The sequence below is a fragment of the Squalius cephalus genome (assembly GCF_949319135.1).
Source record: "Squalius cephalus genome assembly, chromosome: 7".
NCBI lineage: Eukaryota > Metazoa > Chordata > Actinopteri > Cypriniformes > Leuciscidae > Squalius > Squalius cephalus.
The window spans coordinates 37,204,862-37,223,637 of NC_137128.1; the positions used below are offsets into that span (position 1 = coordinate 37,204,862).

An 18,776-nucleotide genomic window follows, 5' to 3' on the forward strand; every position below is an offset into this window, starting at 1 on the left:
TAAAGGGATAATTCACCCAAAAATTTTAATTCTCTCATCATTTACTCACATTAATGCCATCCCCAATGTATATGACTTCCATTTCCATTCTCTTCCAAGTTTTTTAGGAAAATAATCCATCTCTGTGAGCCCATATAATGCAAGTGAATGGCTGGCAGTCGTTTGACATGTGAAAAACCACACACAACGATCGTATCGTAAACCATACAACCACAGTGGATGAATCAATGTCTTCTGAACATAACGTGTCTATAAGAAAATACCAATATTTGTAACTTTTTAAAAAACTATAAATCATTGCTTCCGGACCGGTCTACTGTCATACGGGCGCTGTGAAGCTTGTGTGAGAAGTAGCGGTCCCAATGATGATGAAAATGATGAGTAAATGATGAGAGAATTTTCATTTTGGGGTGAACTATACCTTTAACTATAATAATCCTGATGAGAAGCAGATTGAAATGGTGTGTGTGTGTGTGTGTGTGTGTGTGTGTGCGCGCACACCTTTAGAGAGTCGGTGAGAGAGCTGAGAGATCTCGTGCAGAGCTCCATCACAGAGTACGAGCAGAACGTGTCTCGAACTTTAAACTGACTGACGGACTGCAGCCACAAAGCAGGGTTCACCTCCAGATCCATCGGAGAGATCAGAACAGACTGCTGCCCTGCAAACACGCTACGCACAGAAAACAAGCACACAAATGAACACCTGTGTTTGCTGAGTGTTCATCTCACGCGAGTGCACAGGTGATCCGTACCTGCAGAGACACCACAAGACGAAGCCAAGGCCGCAGTACGGGTCGAGACATACGGCCACCTCTCGAGAGGGATACAACTCACACTGCAGTTTAACAGAGCGACACAGAGCACTGGTTGCATTGTGAGACATCTTCAGAGAAAGAGAGAAAAAAAGAGATTATTGTTTTTTTATTACAAATAATTAACAAACATATTTCTTGTCCCTTCATTAGAAATATACAATAGGGTCCAAAAGGCAGAGTCTCACCACATGTGAAAATGTTTCTAATTCAACATATTTTATTATAGATTATATAAGATAAGATAAGATAATATATAAGAAATAAATATTTTTTTATCATATTTGGGTGTCTGTGGCATCAAAAAGTTTGAAAACCCCTGTTTTACATAAGCTTCACACTCACACTCACACCAGGATAGAACAACACACGCACATAACAATATATTTATATATTTAATAAAAAAAAATACACATTTCAAATATTTATAAATTCAAATTTAATTACAATATTTAATAAAGAATTTTATTTTAAGGTTATTTTAAATAACCTTAACTAACATGGTTTTATCTGAAAACTACCATGCACAGAAAAACATACTACAGAGCTGCATATTCTGATTATTACTGAAATCAGAAATGCAATGTCTTCACATTAATAGTCAGTACATAAAACAACATTAGTAACAGGTATGATGAGACAGACCTTCACTCCAGCAAGCATGCCTGTAGTGGACACACTAAAGTCCAGATACGCCAACGAGTCTGGGTCACATGGCTTAAACAGCAGGGGACAACGCCTCTTTGGCAAATCGTCTAACAAATAAACACACACATATTTCTGATGAGCACTTGATATGTGTAACCTCAGAACAAAGATCTCATGTTTCTGACAAACTCACCTGTTTCCAGGATAGGAGGCCATGATTTAAAGTCCACAGCCACTGACGCATCTCTAGACCTCAGAAGTTTAGAGATGGCTTGGGAGGTCATGACACACACTGAACGACTCACCTGCACACACCAACATATTTATTCATTCAAAATGGTAATGTTTCGAAAGCTGATGTGTTGTCTCATTCTATAATGCATCACATTTACAATAATTTAAATAATTTCACTATTAAGTTATTAAGATATTTCTAATAATTTAATTCACGACAGAGGTGTGTCCTTACGTCTAGGATCATTTTAACTGTAGGTAGTGTAGTGGGGATATTCTGAGGGTGAGGCGGCCGTACAGTTATAGGAATACATCCCGCATACAGACAGCCGTAAAATGCAGCGATCAGATCTAGACCTGAAACAAAAAAACAAAAAAATGCACACAGATATAAATCTTTGTGAAATAAAACTAAACTACATCTGTAACAGAAAGCTGGAAATCAGCCAGTGCACATTTACTAATTCTCATTTATGACTTATTTAACTGTAATGTGATATTTTCATTTCATTTTAATTTAATCAAATGTTTTATAAAGCAAACGTGATGTGATTTCTCTACAGATTTAATTGGAGTGTGAATGACTCTTGAATGTGATATAAAGAACAGGACCGTCCGCTGTAGCTGATCTGATTTCATGAAATGCTACAATTAGCACCACAGAAAAACTACAGCAAGTTGTGATTTCTACCCTGAACCAGAGTTCAGTACACAAATGAAAAATGTACATCGCTCGTGGGAAGTTTATTAACTGGTGCTCAGACAACAACAAAAATCTGATCATTTAAGTACAGCTTAATTTGGCTGAAATAAAGGGACACGTGTATTATTGCAACCTGCAGATTTATTGGCAAACTTTAGAGTATGTTCAGTGCCTTTGTCTTTAAAATATCTTCATTTGGGAGCTTTTCACAGCAAATATTCGATTGATTAATTTGCACATCATGCAATCAACAGGGGTTTTGCAGGTTTTATGAAGGTAAATGTAAGACTTTTTAAAGACTTTTTTAAGACCAAGTAAATAAATTGTTTACACAAGTGAATAAATTGAACAATACATAAATATGTTCTCTAAATGTAAATGTCTAAGGAGAAACACAATGAGCAACACTGTAGAGTTTGAACATACAACTTACAACAGATATTTGTTACTTTTTAATTCATTTTTCAAAAACAAAAAAAGACTACTAGGATATGTAAATATCTTTTACTGTACCTTCTGATTTGTAAGTTCTTCCTCAGTATTTTTGTCTTGTTTTCCAGTGCAAATGTCTAAAGATTCTTAAATCATGCATTTACTTGAGTGCGATTGGGCAAAAAAACAAAAAACAAAAAAAACACTTAATTCAAAGGGAAGTTTTGATAACTCTGACAGATGTTAGTTCTTGTATTAATCATAAAATCACTTCATGTTAAATTTTAAGATTTTAAATTTGCATCTCAAGTAAATGCATCTTGATTTAAAGATATTTAGATATTTGTTTTGAAAAACAAGACAAAAGTACTGAGGAAATGTTTCATTTTTTGCAATGCATGCAAGATTTAATGCCATGACTTCATGAATTTCAGACTTTCAGCTCTGATTTAACACATTTTAAAGGCCTTAATTTGTGTATGAGCAAAATAAGACTTTTTAACTTCTCATTAATTCAATTCAAGTAAGTTAGCCGGAGTGTGTATGTGTGTGCTTACCTGGTGGATACACTAATGCTACATGGTCTCCATCTCTTAGCTGTCCTCTTTCATACAGCATAGTGGCAATTTTCTCAGCTCTCTTGTGAAGCTGTAGACAGGTCAGAGAGCTTCCTATTGCACCCTGAAACATACACACACACACACACACACACACACACACACACACACACACACACACACACACACACACACACACACACACACACACACACACACACACACACACACACACACACACACACACACACACACACACACACACACACACACACACACAAACTTATAGAAACACAATGCTACACCTGAAATCATATGGAGGTCAGAAAGGCTCCTGATTTTTAATCATTTTCTAAACACATTGCTGAGGGAAATGAGAAAAGCAATATGTGTGTGTTACCCTTGAGTTAATGAGCGTGTACAGTATGTGGTCAGGTGTTGTCTGAGCTCTCCACTGAAGCACCTCCGACAGAAAGAGAAACTAGAACACATAAGAGAAAGAATAATCAGTCCGAGTGAAAGACACACACACACAGGGCTTATTTGTAAAGGTTTCCTTTAGGAGGTCAATTGAAGTAAATTTTTGGCTCTTATCTTCCCATCTACAGTTATTTATTTTTTAAATAGCTCCAGGTTTGCTGTGCTGTTTTGTAGGGCTGCACAATTTGGCCCCCAAAAAGAGTGAATTTATCTCTATATAATTATACAATTATTATGGCTATCATTATTAAATAACAATTAAGTATTTTTATTAAGTAAAACATCGATAATAATTTTATCTTACAGTACAACGCTGTCATTTTTGTTGTGTTTATTTTGTTATTGAAAGGAAAGCGTGCGGACAAAATATTTACATATTCATCTAAACGACACTCCCAGAAGCATGGGTGAAGTTGGGATGTTCGCTAACAGTAAACCACTGCAAACGTATTTCAAACTTCTTTTTACCCCTAAGCGAAGAATGAAAAAGAGTATATCAGATGCTGAGATGATTTCATGTGGAGCAGCATTTACTGCATACCGAGGTGCTCTGAGACACGGAAAATACTGGATCATGAGCCTCTTGCATGTAAATAAACACAGTGCTGCGCTTCACTCTGAAACACGCAGCACATCTATTTTTTTCATTTATTAAATCGCAGCCATTATTATAGCAATTTTGATTTTATTCTGTTTAACTGTTCCACCCAAAGAGATCTTCATCTCTGTAGACACACAAACTCTGAATTTACCTGCTCATTGTCCTCCATGTGACTCAGGTCTCGTCCGCTGGCCTGAGCCATTCGTTTTCCTGCGACGAGATTCCCCACCATCACAGAGGCAGGACCCACCTCTGCAACAAACACACACACACAATATTTACACAACACTCTCTATGTAACACAAACACATCATGCTCTATCTATAACACACATAAGGGCTTGTGCACCTGGTTGCTTCTGTCTGGGTTTGGGCAGGTTGGTGATGCAGGAGTGAGGACACATGAGGATGCTGCAGGGGTGTAGCGCCCCCTCCAGAAACAGCTGTTTAGTCTCAGACAGGTGTATTCCACCCAGAGGGGTTTTGGGGAGGGTGTTGGCAGGAACCAATGCCAGACAGTAGACCCCCACCTGATGAATACCATCTATAGCCTAAACACACACAGGTTTGGTCAGAGAACTCTTCATTATTAATTGTTAACAACCTTAATTATATTTATCAACAAAAATTTACATTTAAACATTTAGCAGACGCTTTTACCTAAAAGCAAATGAGGAGAACGACAGAAGCAGTTAAACCAACAACAGGGCAACAATATGCAAGTGCCGTGACAAGTCCCAGTTACTATAGTACAGTACACAAAGCAAGTTTTTTTTTTATAGAACAATTATATAGAATAGATATAGAATAGAAAGTGTTAGTATTAATGGGTCAAATGTTGATGAAAAAAAAGCAGTTTCTTGAAAATGACTAAAGACTCAGGTTGAGTTAGACAGATCATTCCACCAGATTAAAACGGTTACATAACTATTCAAAGATTTTTTTAATATATTTTTGTAAGAAGTATCTTATGTTCAAAAAAGGATGCATTTATTTATCAAAAATACAGTAAAATTGTACTAATGTAAAATATCACTACAATTTAAAATAACTGTTTTCTATTTTAATATATGTTAAAGGATAATTTATTCCTATGAAGCTGAATTTTCAGCATCATTACTCCAGTCTTCAGTGTCACATTGTTCCTTCAGAAATCATTCTAATACACTGATTTAGTGCTCAATAAACATTTCTTATTATTATCAATGTTGAAAACAGTTGTGCTGCCTAATATTTTTGTGGAATCCGTGAATTTTTTTCAAAAGAATGATTTGAAATAGAAATTTCTGTCACGATGTAAAAGTCTTTACTGTCACTTTTTAATTTATTTTTATTACAATTTAATGCATCATTGAGGGTATAGAAAGTATAGAGAATAAAGAATAACATTTCTTTAAAAAAAGAAAGAAAAAAAGTAAAAATGCAAACTTTGAGCCTCAAGCCCGGTTAAGTGTGTGTGTACCTGCAACACTCGGCTCATCCACTGGTAACTCTCTTCTTCAGTTGAATCTGGTCTCTGTTCTGCTACCAGCACAATCCTCTCATCATACAATACAGTCACTGAGAACACCACCGTCCTACACACAGTGAGAAGACACATTGTAATCAAGATTCTCTCTAGAGTAGTACTGGTTGGTTATTATTTTGGTCTTCATTTTCATACATACCTTCCTCTATAGATAAACTTCATGGGCTCCACAGCAAGAGCAGTTGCGATAATGTCATCAGAGTTGTGTTTCCGTCCCCCGACCTGCATCAGTCCTTCCAGCGTACCTGAGATGAAGACCATCCCACCCGGACCCACAAACCCCAGCAGACCCGATCTCACGAACACACACTCGCTGACCAAACCACCGTCACATGCCACTGGACACACCTACACAAGAGACACACACACATATTTACCAAAATTGTATCATTAAAAAAACAAACAAGAAAAAGGTCACACCATCTTAAGGTGGTCAGTCTGGTTATTGGAACATTACAAGCTTTATGTTGGTCCAAGGTGGTCTATAAGCCCCAACAATCTTGTTCAAGATAGACTACCATGTCAAAAACGGGTACACCAGCTGCTAGTCGAGGTAAATAATTAACTAGACCAGCTTGAACCAACTAATGTCTATAAATGACCGGAAACAACAGGTCGAATGCTATTTGCTTTTAGGGTAAAAACATCTGGCAAATTCATTCATGTAGAGACCGTGTAAAACTAGCTACAAATCCAGCAACGTTTAACTTTACCACATAAAATAAAGATGTTTAACACTACTGTTCAACAAGATTTTTTCAAATGTTTTTGAAAGAAGTATCTAATGCTCACCAAGACAGCATTTAATAAAAATATACATTTTGGTTTGTATATATTCAATACTGTAAAAACAGTAATATTGTTATTACACATAAAACTAACTGTTTTCTATTTGAATATATTTTCAAATGTAATTTATTCCTGCTGACTTTTTAGCATCATTACTCATGTCTTTAGTGTCACATGATCCTTCAGAAATCACTCTAATATGCTGATTTGAAACATTTCTTATTATTGTCAATGTAAAAAAAAAACAGTTGTGCTGCTTAATATTTTTGTGGATACCATGATACATTGTTTCAGGATTCTTTGATGGCAAAAGAATATCATTTATTTGAAATAGAAATATCTTGTAACATGATACTGTCAATTTAATGCATCCTTGCTGAATAAAAGAATTAATTTCTTAAACAAAAATGTATGCACTGACCCAATGATATATATATATATATTAACATAGTGAAATATAGTGTATTTTCACACCTCGAATGTGTTCTTGCTCATTCCTGTAAGCCCATAATATGACGTTCCTGTGGCAACAGACGACACGCAGATCTCTCCAATCTCATCGGTTTTACACAGCTGAGGAACGCCCTCCAGTTTAACAACGCACACCAACGCTGAGAGAGACGGAGAAAAGTCAGTTTTACAAGAACCATAAAGTCGTTTGATGAGGTCTGCGGCCACATGAGGAAAACAGCGCTGAACTGCTCAAGGCTGGTTTATGAGGTAGATGTTGGAACTGAATCTAAATGCTTTGGGGATGTTCATTCGTTCATGTTCTCGTAATCTCTGTACCTCCTGACATGGCAGTGCCCACATCCTGTAGGGTGAGGACTGACAGCTTCTCTCCTGTGTCCACTCTAATGACCCCGTGACTCAGATTCGTCATACTCAGGACCCCTCGGCCTGCTGGCTTAGAGCTGCCCTCCTGAGGCCTGACAGAAAACACATGCATACAAACAAATGAAAGAATAAACATGTCCATATGTCTCACTACTAAAATATTATGTTACCATAGACACAATATTTTCCAGATTTCATAAACAATATGGAATTGTGTGGTTTGGCCTCCTGGAGCTACAAAAGCTCTAAAACCAGTCTTAAAGAAAGGTTTGTGCAAGTATTACCATTGTTTAGTTTTACCACCAGATTCTTGCATCTGCACCCACAAAAATCTCATTGAATGCATCACCAAAAGAGTCTAACACATGGTATTTCCATGAGATTCAGAAGTTTGGAGTAAATGCTTTTAAAAGAAGTCTCTTATGCTCACAAAGGCTGCATTTATCTGATTAAAAATACAGTAAAAACAGTATTATTGTGGAATAATATTACAATTTAAAATAACTGTTTCAATATATTTTAAAATGTAATGTATTACTGTGATGGCAGAATTTTCAGCATCATTACTCCAGACTTTAGCGTCACATGATTTTGTGATGAAGAAACATTTATTATTGTTATCAAAGTTGAAAACTGCTGTGCTGCTTAATATTTTTGTGGAAACCATAATAATCTTTTTTCAAGATTTTTTGATGAATCGAAAGTAAAAAAACAAATCACAAATGTGCTTACAATCAATTTAATGCATCCTTGCTAAATAAAATGATTAATTTCTTTCTTTCTTTTTAAAGAAAAGTACTGGTACTTTAAGTCTTTTTGAACGGTAGACTACAAGGCAAAAAAAATCCTAAAATGACAGATGAGCCTAAAATGACATATCTTCACTGTGCTTTTTTTGTGCTTTTTTTGTATTTTTCTTTAAATAAACCAAGATGCATCATGACACACTGTCAGGGTGTGCAGGTCTTTAGTACTAACAAATTTCCACATCACTATAAAGAGCCATACACAGTCAGACCAAGGACAATAACTATAACGGTAACAATAAAGATATAGTTCTAAAAAAGAATAGCAGAGTCCACACCACAACTATAACGTCAACGACACAAAGAACCGTTGGAATCACAATCAGAACGTTTTTTTTCTCCAGTTGATGAACGATAAAAACAATGACAGCTAATCCATAATGCTCTAAAGAGCTTGAGCATTTAAAGTGGCAAATGACATCACTGGAGCGACAACATAACTGACAGAATAGTGTGCATAGGAGTGGACACTAATACAGTTATCGTTATAGTTGTTGTTCTTGGTGTGAACAGGGCTTAATAAATGCTTCAAGGGGCATTCAACAGTTTTGTTACTGTCAGAGATTTAAGATATCTGGGATCACATTTTGTATATTCCATTTTGCACTTTGGGTAGTATCCGATTTCAGGTTTACCAGCCTCTAAATGGCACACATAAAAGTGAAGAGTGGCTGACAACTTTACACGTCGGTCAGGCGGACCTTTTTTGTTTATTCAGGCAATTCTTGGCAATGTGAACCAGACTTTTTGGCGATATTGAAAAGTCTGGCTATGCGAGAGCAATATCCGTCTGCTTGTAAGATAACAGTATTTAAACTTAGACCACACACAAACACAATTAAATGTATTTGAGTGAAGTGAAAACTGCTCGGTTCTTAATCAAACATTTCATATAACATACAAATCTGAGTCAGATGTATTTCTTAATAGTTCTATGAGTCTGTGTGCATGAATGTGCGTAGGCCTGGTTATGTTGTTTGTAATGAGTGACCACAAAAGACAGAACCTCCCATTTTAATGTGTTTAAACTGAAAACAGACTCCTGAGCACAAGAATGACGTTTGCACATGTGTGCCTCCAGGGCAAAGAGTGTGAGTATATTATACCTCCTCAGAGCTACAGTTAGGGCCTCGGGGGAGCCAGCACACGGGCATATGACCTCTGACCTCAAGCCCATGTTCTGGAACACGTTTAGGAATGCGTCACAGGAGGATATGGACCCTGGGAAAAGAAAGACAGAGAGAATTACTGTATATACTTAACGTAAAGGCTTGATTCACAAAGTAACACACTCACAGGCTCTGATTCAGCACTAAAGGGGGTTTGATTCATTGTTAACGCACTCACAGGGGTTTGATCCATCAGCGATCAGCAGCATTCTCAGTGAGCTCATGTTGGTGTCAGTCTGCTCTTTGTGGGACATTAGAGCCCAGTGTAGATCTCTACTCTTTACACATGCCACCTTAGCTGCACACACATGGGAGGAAACTAATTATTGATTAAGAATGATTATGTGTGACACTATGTGTGCATTTGTGTTAGCATAGAGACCAAAAGCCAGCACATCTGATAAATGTGTACTGTGTGTGTGTGCGTGTGTGTGCGTACCTTTGTACTGACAGACTTTCTGGATCCAGGACAGAGGATTCACCTTCATAAGTGCATATGGAACACTGACCACATGTAACATATTCAACACACTCTACAGAGAGAGAAAAGGTAAAGAAATCACTTTTTCAGATAAAAAAAAGAAAAAAAAATCAAGTGTAGGCTACAAAAATCATCAATAAACGGAGTCACTGATATTACCGTTTGAACACTGTGCCAAAGGCCGATGCCTTTCTTAAAGTCCAACACATTCACCACAGTCTCAGCTGAAACACACCAACACAAACCACTAAGAAATAAAGTCATACAGGTTTGGAACAACACAAGGTTGAGTAAATGATGAAGTATTTCTGCTGATATCCCTTTAAGAATTAGAATTGTGTGATATTTGTGTGCTTTTAAGTGTGTGTAATTGTGTTTTGTACATGTAGCTGTGTGCATCTTACCCTCGCTGTATCCGCAGGTGTGCGTAAGTGTTTGGCAGTGTTTGAGCATTGCCATCCTTGTCACAGTTATTCCCAACACACTCCCATCCTTACAGGTCTTATACTGTCAATCAACCACAAAACACGGCCACTCTCATTATAAACGCAATGAAATCATTGCATTGCCAATGAACTACAAATCACGCCAAATCATGTGTGTGTTTATGTCACAAGCTTCAAATCGGAAAGATTTTTTTGACATGCGCACACTGCACGTATATACAGAGTTTCCCTCTGTTTGCGCATACTTTTCTCCTAAATTGCATTTTTTTCTTTGTTTTAAAGAACAGACTTGATACTTATCTATTTCGGGTCCTAATTAGGAGACGACGAGCACATGAACCGTTGTGCCGTGCTACTTATATTAAAATGCGGTAAAAACACCCATTCCAAAACAAGGCGTCTGTGGATGAGAGTCCAAAACAAGGAATAGTGATGAGACGATGAGTGGAAGGAGAATTTTTAGAATGACACGACACTCATTTATGACACTTCATTCAACAACAACAACAGCTTGTTCCTCACGTTATACGTCATTACGCCATTTCATTGCACAAGTGCAGTACTTTCCAGTTTTGGTTTTCAATCTGATTAAGTTTATATGCCCTCTCGATCAGATTAGAAAAGGATTAATCCACCCCGAATTAAATTTTAAACAAATTTGGTCAATTCTTTCCGACTGACGGGATTACATATGACTTTTTTATTCCGACTGTGCTAGTAGTCTGATTACTATCGGATTATTAGGGTCTATCTAAATGCAGCAGTGTCACATGATCCTTTAGAAATCGTTCTAATATGCTGATTTGGTGCTCAAGTAACATTTCTTATTATTATCAAAGTTGAAAAAAGTTGTGCTGTTGAATATTTTTGTGAAAACATTTTTTTGTGATACTTTTTTTTCAGGATTCTTTGATGAATAGAAAATTCAGAAAATATGTCCATAAATTATATAAAATCAAAATCAAAATGAATTAGACACACAATCACATGGTATGTTACCTCTATGTACGCTGTATCATTGTTAGCGTCTTTTATGAGAGGAAACCACTCTCGTGGGGGTTTAGATAAATGTTTGGTGTCAGAGAGCACCCAGAGCAACTTTGGCCAGCCTGAACACACACACACACACACACACACAAACAAAACTGGTAAGGAAAAAAACACATATCTATAATATATAATGTTCCTCTGTGAAGAATTGTGTGCAGGAGGTTTTAACAAATATTATTATGTCTCTGACCTTTGAACTGCATGACATCACCACTAGTACTCTTGGGAAGACCTTTATGACATGCATCGCTGGTCAACGCCACGGCAACCCCACAGCTACCCAACAGGAAACCAATTTGTTGACTACCAGCATCCTTTGAGGGGAGAGAGCAGGAGGACACACCTCAGGCAATTTTACAAGTTATTTTGGTGTTATTTTGGTTAATTATGACTCATTATTAAATCTTCTGAATATGTGCAGTCCTGCCTAACCGGATGTATTATTGCTGGACATTTTTTTGCAGTAGAAATTACCTTCTTTGTAAGTGGTACTTCAATTGGGACAGGAACAACTTCAGCCAAGAGACAGCCATAAAACGCCACCATGAATGCTGCTGGGTCATTATTGGGGTAAACCAAAGCTACCTGTAGCAACACATACACAGTCTTTATTCTTCACCGGTTCTTGAATATATGTCTGTATTAATGTCTATATCTGATTACTATCTTTAAAATGTTACAAAAACTTCTTATGTCTCTTATGCTCACCAAGGCAGCATCTACTTGACAGAAACAAATAAAATAACTTTTTTTTAAAATGTCTTTTTTTTTTTTTCTGTGATGGCAAAGCCGAATTTTCAGTATCATTACTCCAGTCTTAAGTGTCACGTGATCCTTCAGAAATGATTCCAAAATGATGATTTGGTGCTCAAGAAACATTTCTTATTATTATCAGTGTTGAAAAAAAGTTGTGTGATACTTTTTTCACGATTCTTTAATGAAAAGAAAATTCAAAAGAACAGCATTTACTTGATAGATATCTTTTTTAAATGTCTTTACTATTATTTTTCAATCCAATAGAGCATGTTCGGGATGTGGTGGAACGGGAGATTCGCATCATGAATGTGCAGCAGACAAATCTGCTGGAACTGTGTGATGCTATCATGTCAATATGGACCAAAATCTCTGAGGAATGTTTCCAGCACCTTGTTGAATCAATGCCACGAAAAATTAAGGCAGTTGTGAAGACAAAATGGGGTCCAACCCGGTACTAGCAAGGTATACATAATAAAGTGTCCGGTGAGTGTATAAGACAAAACATAAATACAAACTAACCACTCACTTACCCTGTCTCCAGTGTGGATGATTGGTTCTTGTTTGGTTCCCAGTTTGTGGAGCAGGTTATAGGCCAACTTCAAACTCCTGGACCAGAGCTTACCTACAAACATATAAACAAAGAGATATAAACATGTATCCACAACCAAACAGAATTAAACCAAATGAATGCCTATGAATACATATGTGTGTGTACCATATGTAAGCGTGTATGGTTGTTTGGCATTGCTGTGAGTAGTGGTCAAACAGGGGGCTTTGGGTGCAATGGCTCCCCAGCGCAGAAGGGCCGCTTCCAGGGAGGAGGGGCAGTTCTTGAGTCCGACGAGATCTTCTCCTTGTAGGGGAGTTGACTCCGCCCCCTCTGGGCGTGGCAAAGAGGGATCAGGCTGCTGCACTGCATATGGCAAATGTTCAGATAAGGTTAGCAAAGCATTTGCATGTTGATGAGACCCATGTTTAACTAAAAATTCTTCTTCCATAAAATTGTGCCATCATTTACTCGCTCATGAGATCATCATGACATCAAGACAACACAAGGGTGAGTAAATGATGACAGGGTTTTAATTTCTCTGTGAACTATCCCTTTAAGCACTTCACCTGGATCTCTGCAAAAATAGCTAGATCAAATTAACTTGTTCTGTGCAGGGTGTGGAGAGTTTAATCTGAGAGTAATGAATTTCAAGACCTTTGACCTACAGCAACTATGGAAGTGTAAGAAGTGTTTCTGTGAACTGGTGCAGGGTGGGTATTTAAACATCTATATTTATAATATTAATCATTTACGTTTACAGTTATATTCATCTTTGAAATCAAACAATTAGGCACAAAGATAGTGAAAACATTTTAACCTTCAAGAAGTTCTTCAAAGTCCTCCACAAAGAATTCTCTCAGGGGTCTTCGCCTGGGTCGCTTCAGTGTATTAACTAGCTGCTGGATCTTTGCCGACACACGGCTACTGACAGGCACACCTACATTTATGCATATTTGCAATTACACTACAAATACAAATTCTCACAATGGTGAGAATGAGAAAACACATTTTGATTAAATAGTATTTGTTTTGTAATTTTAAAACTCATTTAATTCCATGCACACAGAATAAAGTTTACAAAACTTGATCAGTTCAGAATAAATACAGATTTAAAAAACAGACCTCTGGACACACACTCACCATCTCCTGTCTCCATCAGCTCAGCGTTGCCATATTTGGGCGGGGGCCTGGTTATCATGGAGACCTGTGGGCGTTGAAAAAAAATGGGGGCGGGGTCTGGCATGTAGCTGGTGATGTCAGGAGGGGCCGACAGACTGTCTGCAGTACACAAACAAACAGGATATCAGTATAGTAAAATACAGCATAACAAACCATTTACCCCAATAAATGTGATGGTCTATTATCAGTGAGATGCAAAAGTGCATGCAGATAAAACAAAGGTGTATACATATCAAACAGTGCTGTGGAGGAAAAGTTAAAATAAATAAATAAATAAATAATAATGTCAGCATTTCATTTTTGTGTGAACTATCCCTTATATGTCAGACAAGTCTCTGGCCAAAAAGATTCATGAAATACTGACCCTCAGAATCCAGAGACGACCATGGGCGATCTGATTGGTACTCATTGGAGTGCCTGCCAACTATTCCATTCTCAGCAAAAACACCCATTTCTCTTAAGCCCCGCCTTTTCAGAGACAGATGAGACATCGGGCCAACTGAGGGGAGAAATTGAAGGAGAGAACAGAAGGCTAAATTATAGCATCCTATAGCTGATTGGCTGAAATTGGTTGGGCAAATTGAACAGATTGGCTGAATTGAGTTGAGTGCAAAGATTTGATTGGCTGAACTTAGTTGAGCAAGAGAAGCCAACTGGCTGAAGTGAGATGATCTTGATAAGGGAATGAAGTTTAAAAGAGACCCAGATCAGATGCAACAAAAATTATTTATTTATTTATTTTATATGAAGCATGAGCATGAGGAGCTGATTGGCTTGTTTTTCCTGTCTATATGCTTGCAACAATATTCAATCTGTGCCAGATATTAGTGAAAGCAAAATTGGAGTTGGTTGACAATTTATCACATGACAGATTCTCAGTCTCTGTGTTTATTTGCTGCCATGTGAGTAAATATGCATGCATTCTTACGGCCGTATGAGTGCGTGTTGGTCTCTGCGAGTCGGGCTGCATTGGCAGAGCTGTTGCTGTGCGACGAGGATGACGATGATGTTGAAGGTGAGCCATGGAGAGCTCTGCTGATCCAGGAGTCCACGCTGACACCCCCCGCCCTCCCCAGAGACCCCTCAGCGTCAGAGCCAGAGGACGAGTCTGGAGAGACACACAAAGAGAGAACAGTCTCACACACACACACTTCCTCACCAGCTCACACACACACAAACACATGCACATCCACACACCTGGAGGTGTGTATGTGTCCATGGAGGTTTGACCGATGAGCGACCGCCGCTTGGATGGCAACAGCACAGCCATCTTTCTCTCACTGTGTCGCTCCAGCGCAGCCTGAACAGCTTCTGAGTGAACATCTGAGAGAGAGAGAGAGAGAGAGAGAGAGAGAGAGAGAGAGAGAGAGAGAGAGAGAGAGAGAGAGAGAGATTTTATACGTACATTTACAGTGCATCATGCTGAAAAGCTTCTTATGTTTATGTTTGTGTGGAATAAAGTTCAGTAGAGTTGCTCTTTTTCTAGCCCGTTCTGAGATTTATTTAGGGAGATTATTTATTCAGTGGTTTATCCATATAGGAAATAATGCCACTGGCACAGATTACATCTAAACCCAACCACATGTTCTGCAATGCTGAAGATACATGACAACCGTCTAAAATGTATTTATTACAAAAGAAGCAAAAAAAATAAATAAATAAAATGTCTTGAAAGATATTCATTCATATTTATTTTTTGAATTTTATTTAGATTTTTATTGTGTATATTAGTTTTGTTTTAATATATATAAATTAAACATAGTATTTTATTAACACATACAGTTTATATAATAAAAATACACAGTAACAGAAATTAATGTTTCCATAAAGGGGCAATATTTGTTCCCTTAAACTGACTTTCAGGGTAATTTATACCTTTATAAAGGACAATATTTTACAAACCTCATTGAATGCATCACCTTTTATGTCAAATGCTTACATTTAATCAATAAATTAAATATGATTCTAACTGAATTTGATTAAAATTAAGAAATTGCAATTACAACTGCATATGCAAATGTAAACTGCATAAATTGTTATGAGATTAATAATTTAAATCCAAATTTTTAATATAGAAATTCTGGGGGAAAAAAACGAATTAACTTTTAAATATGAAACTAAAACCGCTGGTATTTATTCAAACAACTGGTTAATTCAGGAACAGAGCAAGTCACTGTCTTTATGAGAGAATAACTGAATCTTTCATTAGACCAATTAGTTCAAATTTTTTTATTTACCTCTTGTTTATTGAACAGTTGTTTAAAATCAATATCATTTTCAATTGCGCTTCTATTCAGAAAAAAACATCTCTTGCTCGTGTGATATTGCTTAACTATATTGTATGTTATTAACATAAAAAACAATAACAAATTTTTATTCATTTTGGTGGCAATTTTGCCTCAAGAGTTAGTATTATGTCTCCTGAAATCAGATTATGTGTCTGTGTAAATCTGTCTTCTAGCTCACCTGAGCGGTAACGTTCATCCCTTGAGCCAGTGGACCGTCGCCGCTGGTAACGGGAGGATGAGGAAGACGATGAAGATGGTGTGACAGGGATGCGGCGTTCTGCCCCTACAGTAAACACAGAGGGACAACTGTAGCCAAAACACAATAAACACTAGGCTGCTGTGTAAAGTAAGGTATGTGTGTTACCTGGTGTTTGAGGTAGGTAAGCTTGTAAAAGTTTGGATCTTTTCTTCTCGTAGCCCTTCTGTGTGATGTCACCTGAAAAAAAGAAAAGGTAACCATTACCCAAACTAAATTGCCATCATTGAAGCTTTTCATCAGGCACTGCAGTTCCTCATGGACCTAGAAAGGCGGATAAAAATGCCCTACAAGATGAATTTAAGATGGATATTAGCCAATCAATCACTTCAGAAGTTGGTTTTAGACAACATGGATGGAGCATCAGCGAACCTCAAACAGTTAACAAATGGGCCTGAGAGGGCGTTCAACAGAAAATTTCACTGTCTTGCACTAATTGGAGTCATCACAGAAGTGAATTCTGTCATATTTCCAAATACCAGAGGAATATTGAAGAGGGCTTCATGATTAATCAAAATAGAACTACAATACGGCATAGTGTGATTATAAGCCACGGCTTGATGGTTTAAGGTTTGAACATGAAGAAATTAAGATAGCCATAAATATAAATTTTGCAATTTTACAGTTGTACTGTAAAATACAATTATTATTATTATTATTATTATATCATTTATCTTAAATACAAAATTTTTATGTGAAATATTACAATTTTAATATTTCTTGTTTCATTTTTTTTTATTTAGTAATAATACTAAATTTTAAAATATTTTTTCTTTTTATTATTATTATAATAAAGTCTTATTGTATTTTAAATCACAACAACAATTCGCTTTTTTCTCCAAAAAAATCATGCAAGAGAGGCATTTATGTGACCAAGTGTAAACGAAAAGCCGGATAGTAATATGATTATTCAAAAGGCAAGTCATGAAGTGTAACTTAATACCCCTATAGACCTCTGTGTGCAATGCAGCTGTATAACATTACATTATAATGTAATCTCAGAAAATCAACACGGAATACACAGTGGAACACAGTGATAGAAGCTAAATGCTTCTCAAATTAATATTTTAAACTCTGAGTCTTTTCCCAAATGACTGTGTTGACTGAGTTAGTGTGGCTGATGGATACAAGTAAACAAACACAAGTGTAAACATGCTGCGTGCCTGCATCCCAAAATAATATCACAAATGATATCCATGACAACATAGGTGTGGTAGCCCCCCCAGAGACCCGCAGGAAATGAAGACATGGAGGCCCTGTTCTCATGAGATTCCTCCTCTATTATGAACATCAGAGGGAGCGCGAGAGTGAGAGAGAAAATCTGAACTTTAAATACATTTCTGCATTTAATATAATGAGAAGGCTTGATTGTACACAGACCTGGAGGGGAAAACCAGAAAACGTCACACCATAAACTGGGCCATTAGGTCAATCTGCACTGAGCTTTACATAATATACGTGCACAAAGATAACATAATATGCATATACTAAAACCTGAGCAAACGCACACACGCATAATCAAATCAAATCTAAGATAACATATGCAGTCTCATGAGTGCTTGCGCATACATACGCACAACTGAACACAAGCTCCGTGGCCACTCTATTAGATACGGCTGCTTGTCAAAGCAAACCAAACATGTAGCTTTTAATTCCATTTAGAAAGCATGCATATATCATTGCGACGCTTTAGCTACTTTCGGGTTATCGGATCATTAGAATTGCCACGTAATGGCATGTGATCTGAGCAAATGATTGTGGGAGGATTGTTGATGCAAGGTTTCTCAGAAACAGTTGACCTCGTGGGATTTACATGCTTGGGCTCAGAGAGAATGCTGTGTGAATTTAGCCAGATCTGTGAGAGAAAACACCTTGTTAAACAGAGCTCAAAGCAGCCTACAGTACAGCTCTCTTTAAAACACTGTTGCGCAAATAGGGTCTTCTGAAATGCACCACATGTCAAAGATTAGAGCAGAAAAAGGTCCATGCAAGATGAGCCTTTGGAATCACTAAAAGTGGGCAAATAAAGATTTGTCTAAACTCCTTGAGGAAAAATAAAGAGAAAATGGCTGACCTGGCTATGTTTTAAAGTATTTCCATTGTTAGCTCGTCTCCATTTGGAGGATGTTTGTCTTGGGCTGGGTATTTAAAGAAATGCTGCAAAAGCCTCAGGTG

General features: G+C 37.2%; 1 protein-coding gene across 2 annotated transcripts in view; it reads right to left on the minus strand.

Annotated features, from left to right (window-relative positions):
* The window catches only part of dip2cb (disco-interacting protein 2 homolog Cb), a 35,964-nt gene that overhangs the window by 8,780 nt on the left and 8,408 nt on the right, over window positions 1-18,776 (minus strand). For both annotated transcript variants that reach the window (XM_079875294.1, XM_079875295.1), the window contains exons 2-31: window positions 16,710-16,781; window positions 16,524-16,628; window positions 15,255-15,380; window positions 14,986-15,165; window positions 14,422-14,556; window positions 14,019-14,156; window positions 13,696-13,815; window positions 13,044-13,241; window positions 12,859-12,950; window positions 12,047-12,157; window positions 11,763-11,886; window positions 11,522-11,631; window positions 10,481-10,583; window positions 10,236-10,300; window positions 10,035-10,128; window positions 9,774-9,893; window positions 9,533-9,647; window positions 7,573-7,712; window positions 7,258-7,394; window positions 6,134-6,342; window positions 5,929-6,043; window positions 4,816-5,017; window positions 4,619-4,719; window positions 3,787-3,867; window positions 3,387-3,510; window positions 1,930-2,051; window positions 1,654-1,765; window positions 1,458-1,567; window positions 753-883; window positions 502-670 (exon numbers count right to left, since the gene is read on the minus strand). In XM_079875294.1, coding sequence (XP_079731420.1) covers window positions 502-670; window positions 753-883; window positions 1,458-1,567; window positions 1,654-1,765; window positions 1,930-2,051; window positions 3,387-3,510; window positions 3,787-3,867; window positions 4,619-4,719; window positions 4,816-5,017; window positions 5,929-6,043; window positions 6,134-6,342; window positions 7,258-7,394; window positions 7,573-7,712; window positions 9,533-9,647; window positions 9,774-9,893; window positions 10,035-10,128; window positions 10,236-10,300; window positions 10,481-10,583; window positions 11,522-11,631; window positions 11,763-11,886; window positions 12,047-12,157; window positions 12,859-12,950; window positions 13,044-13,241; window positions 13,696-13,815; window positions 14,019-14,156; window positions 14,422-14,556; window positions 14,986-15,165; window positions 15,255-15,380; window positions 16,524-16,628; window positions 16,710-16,781 — 3,761 coding nt within the window. The remainder of the gene's footprint in view (window positions 1-501; window positions 671-752; window positions 884-1,457; window positions 1,568-1,653; window positions 1,766-1,929; window positions 2,052-3,386; window positions 3,511-3,786; window positions 3,868-4,618; window positions 4,720-4,815; window positions 5,018-5,928; window positions 6,044-6,133; window positions 6,343-7,257; window positions 7,395-7,572; window positions 7,713-9,532; window positions 9,648-9,773; window positions 9,894-10,034; window positions 10,129-10,235; window positions 10,301-10,480; window positions 10,584-11,521; window positions 11,632-11,762; window positions 11,887-12,046; window positions 12,158-12,858; window positions 12,951-13,043; window positions 13,242-13,695; window positions 13,816-14,018; window positions 14,157-14,421; window positions 14,557-14,985; window positions 15,166-15,254; window positions 15,381-16,523; window positions 16,629-16,709; window positions 16,782-18,776) is intronic.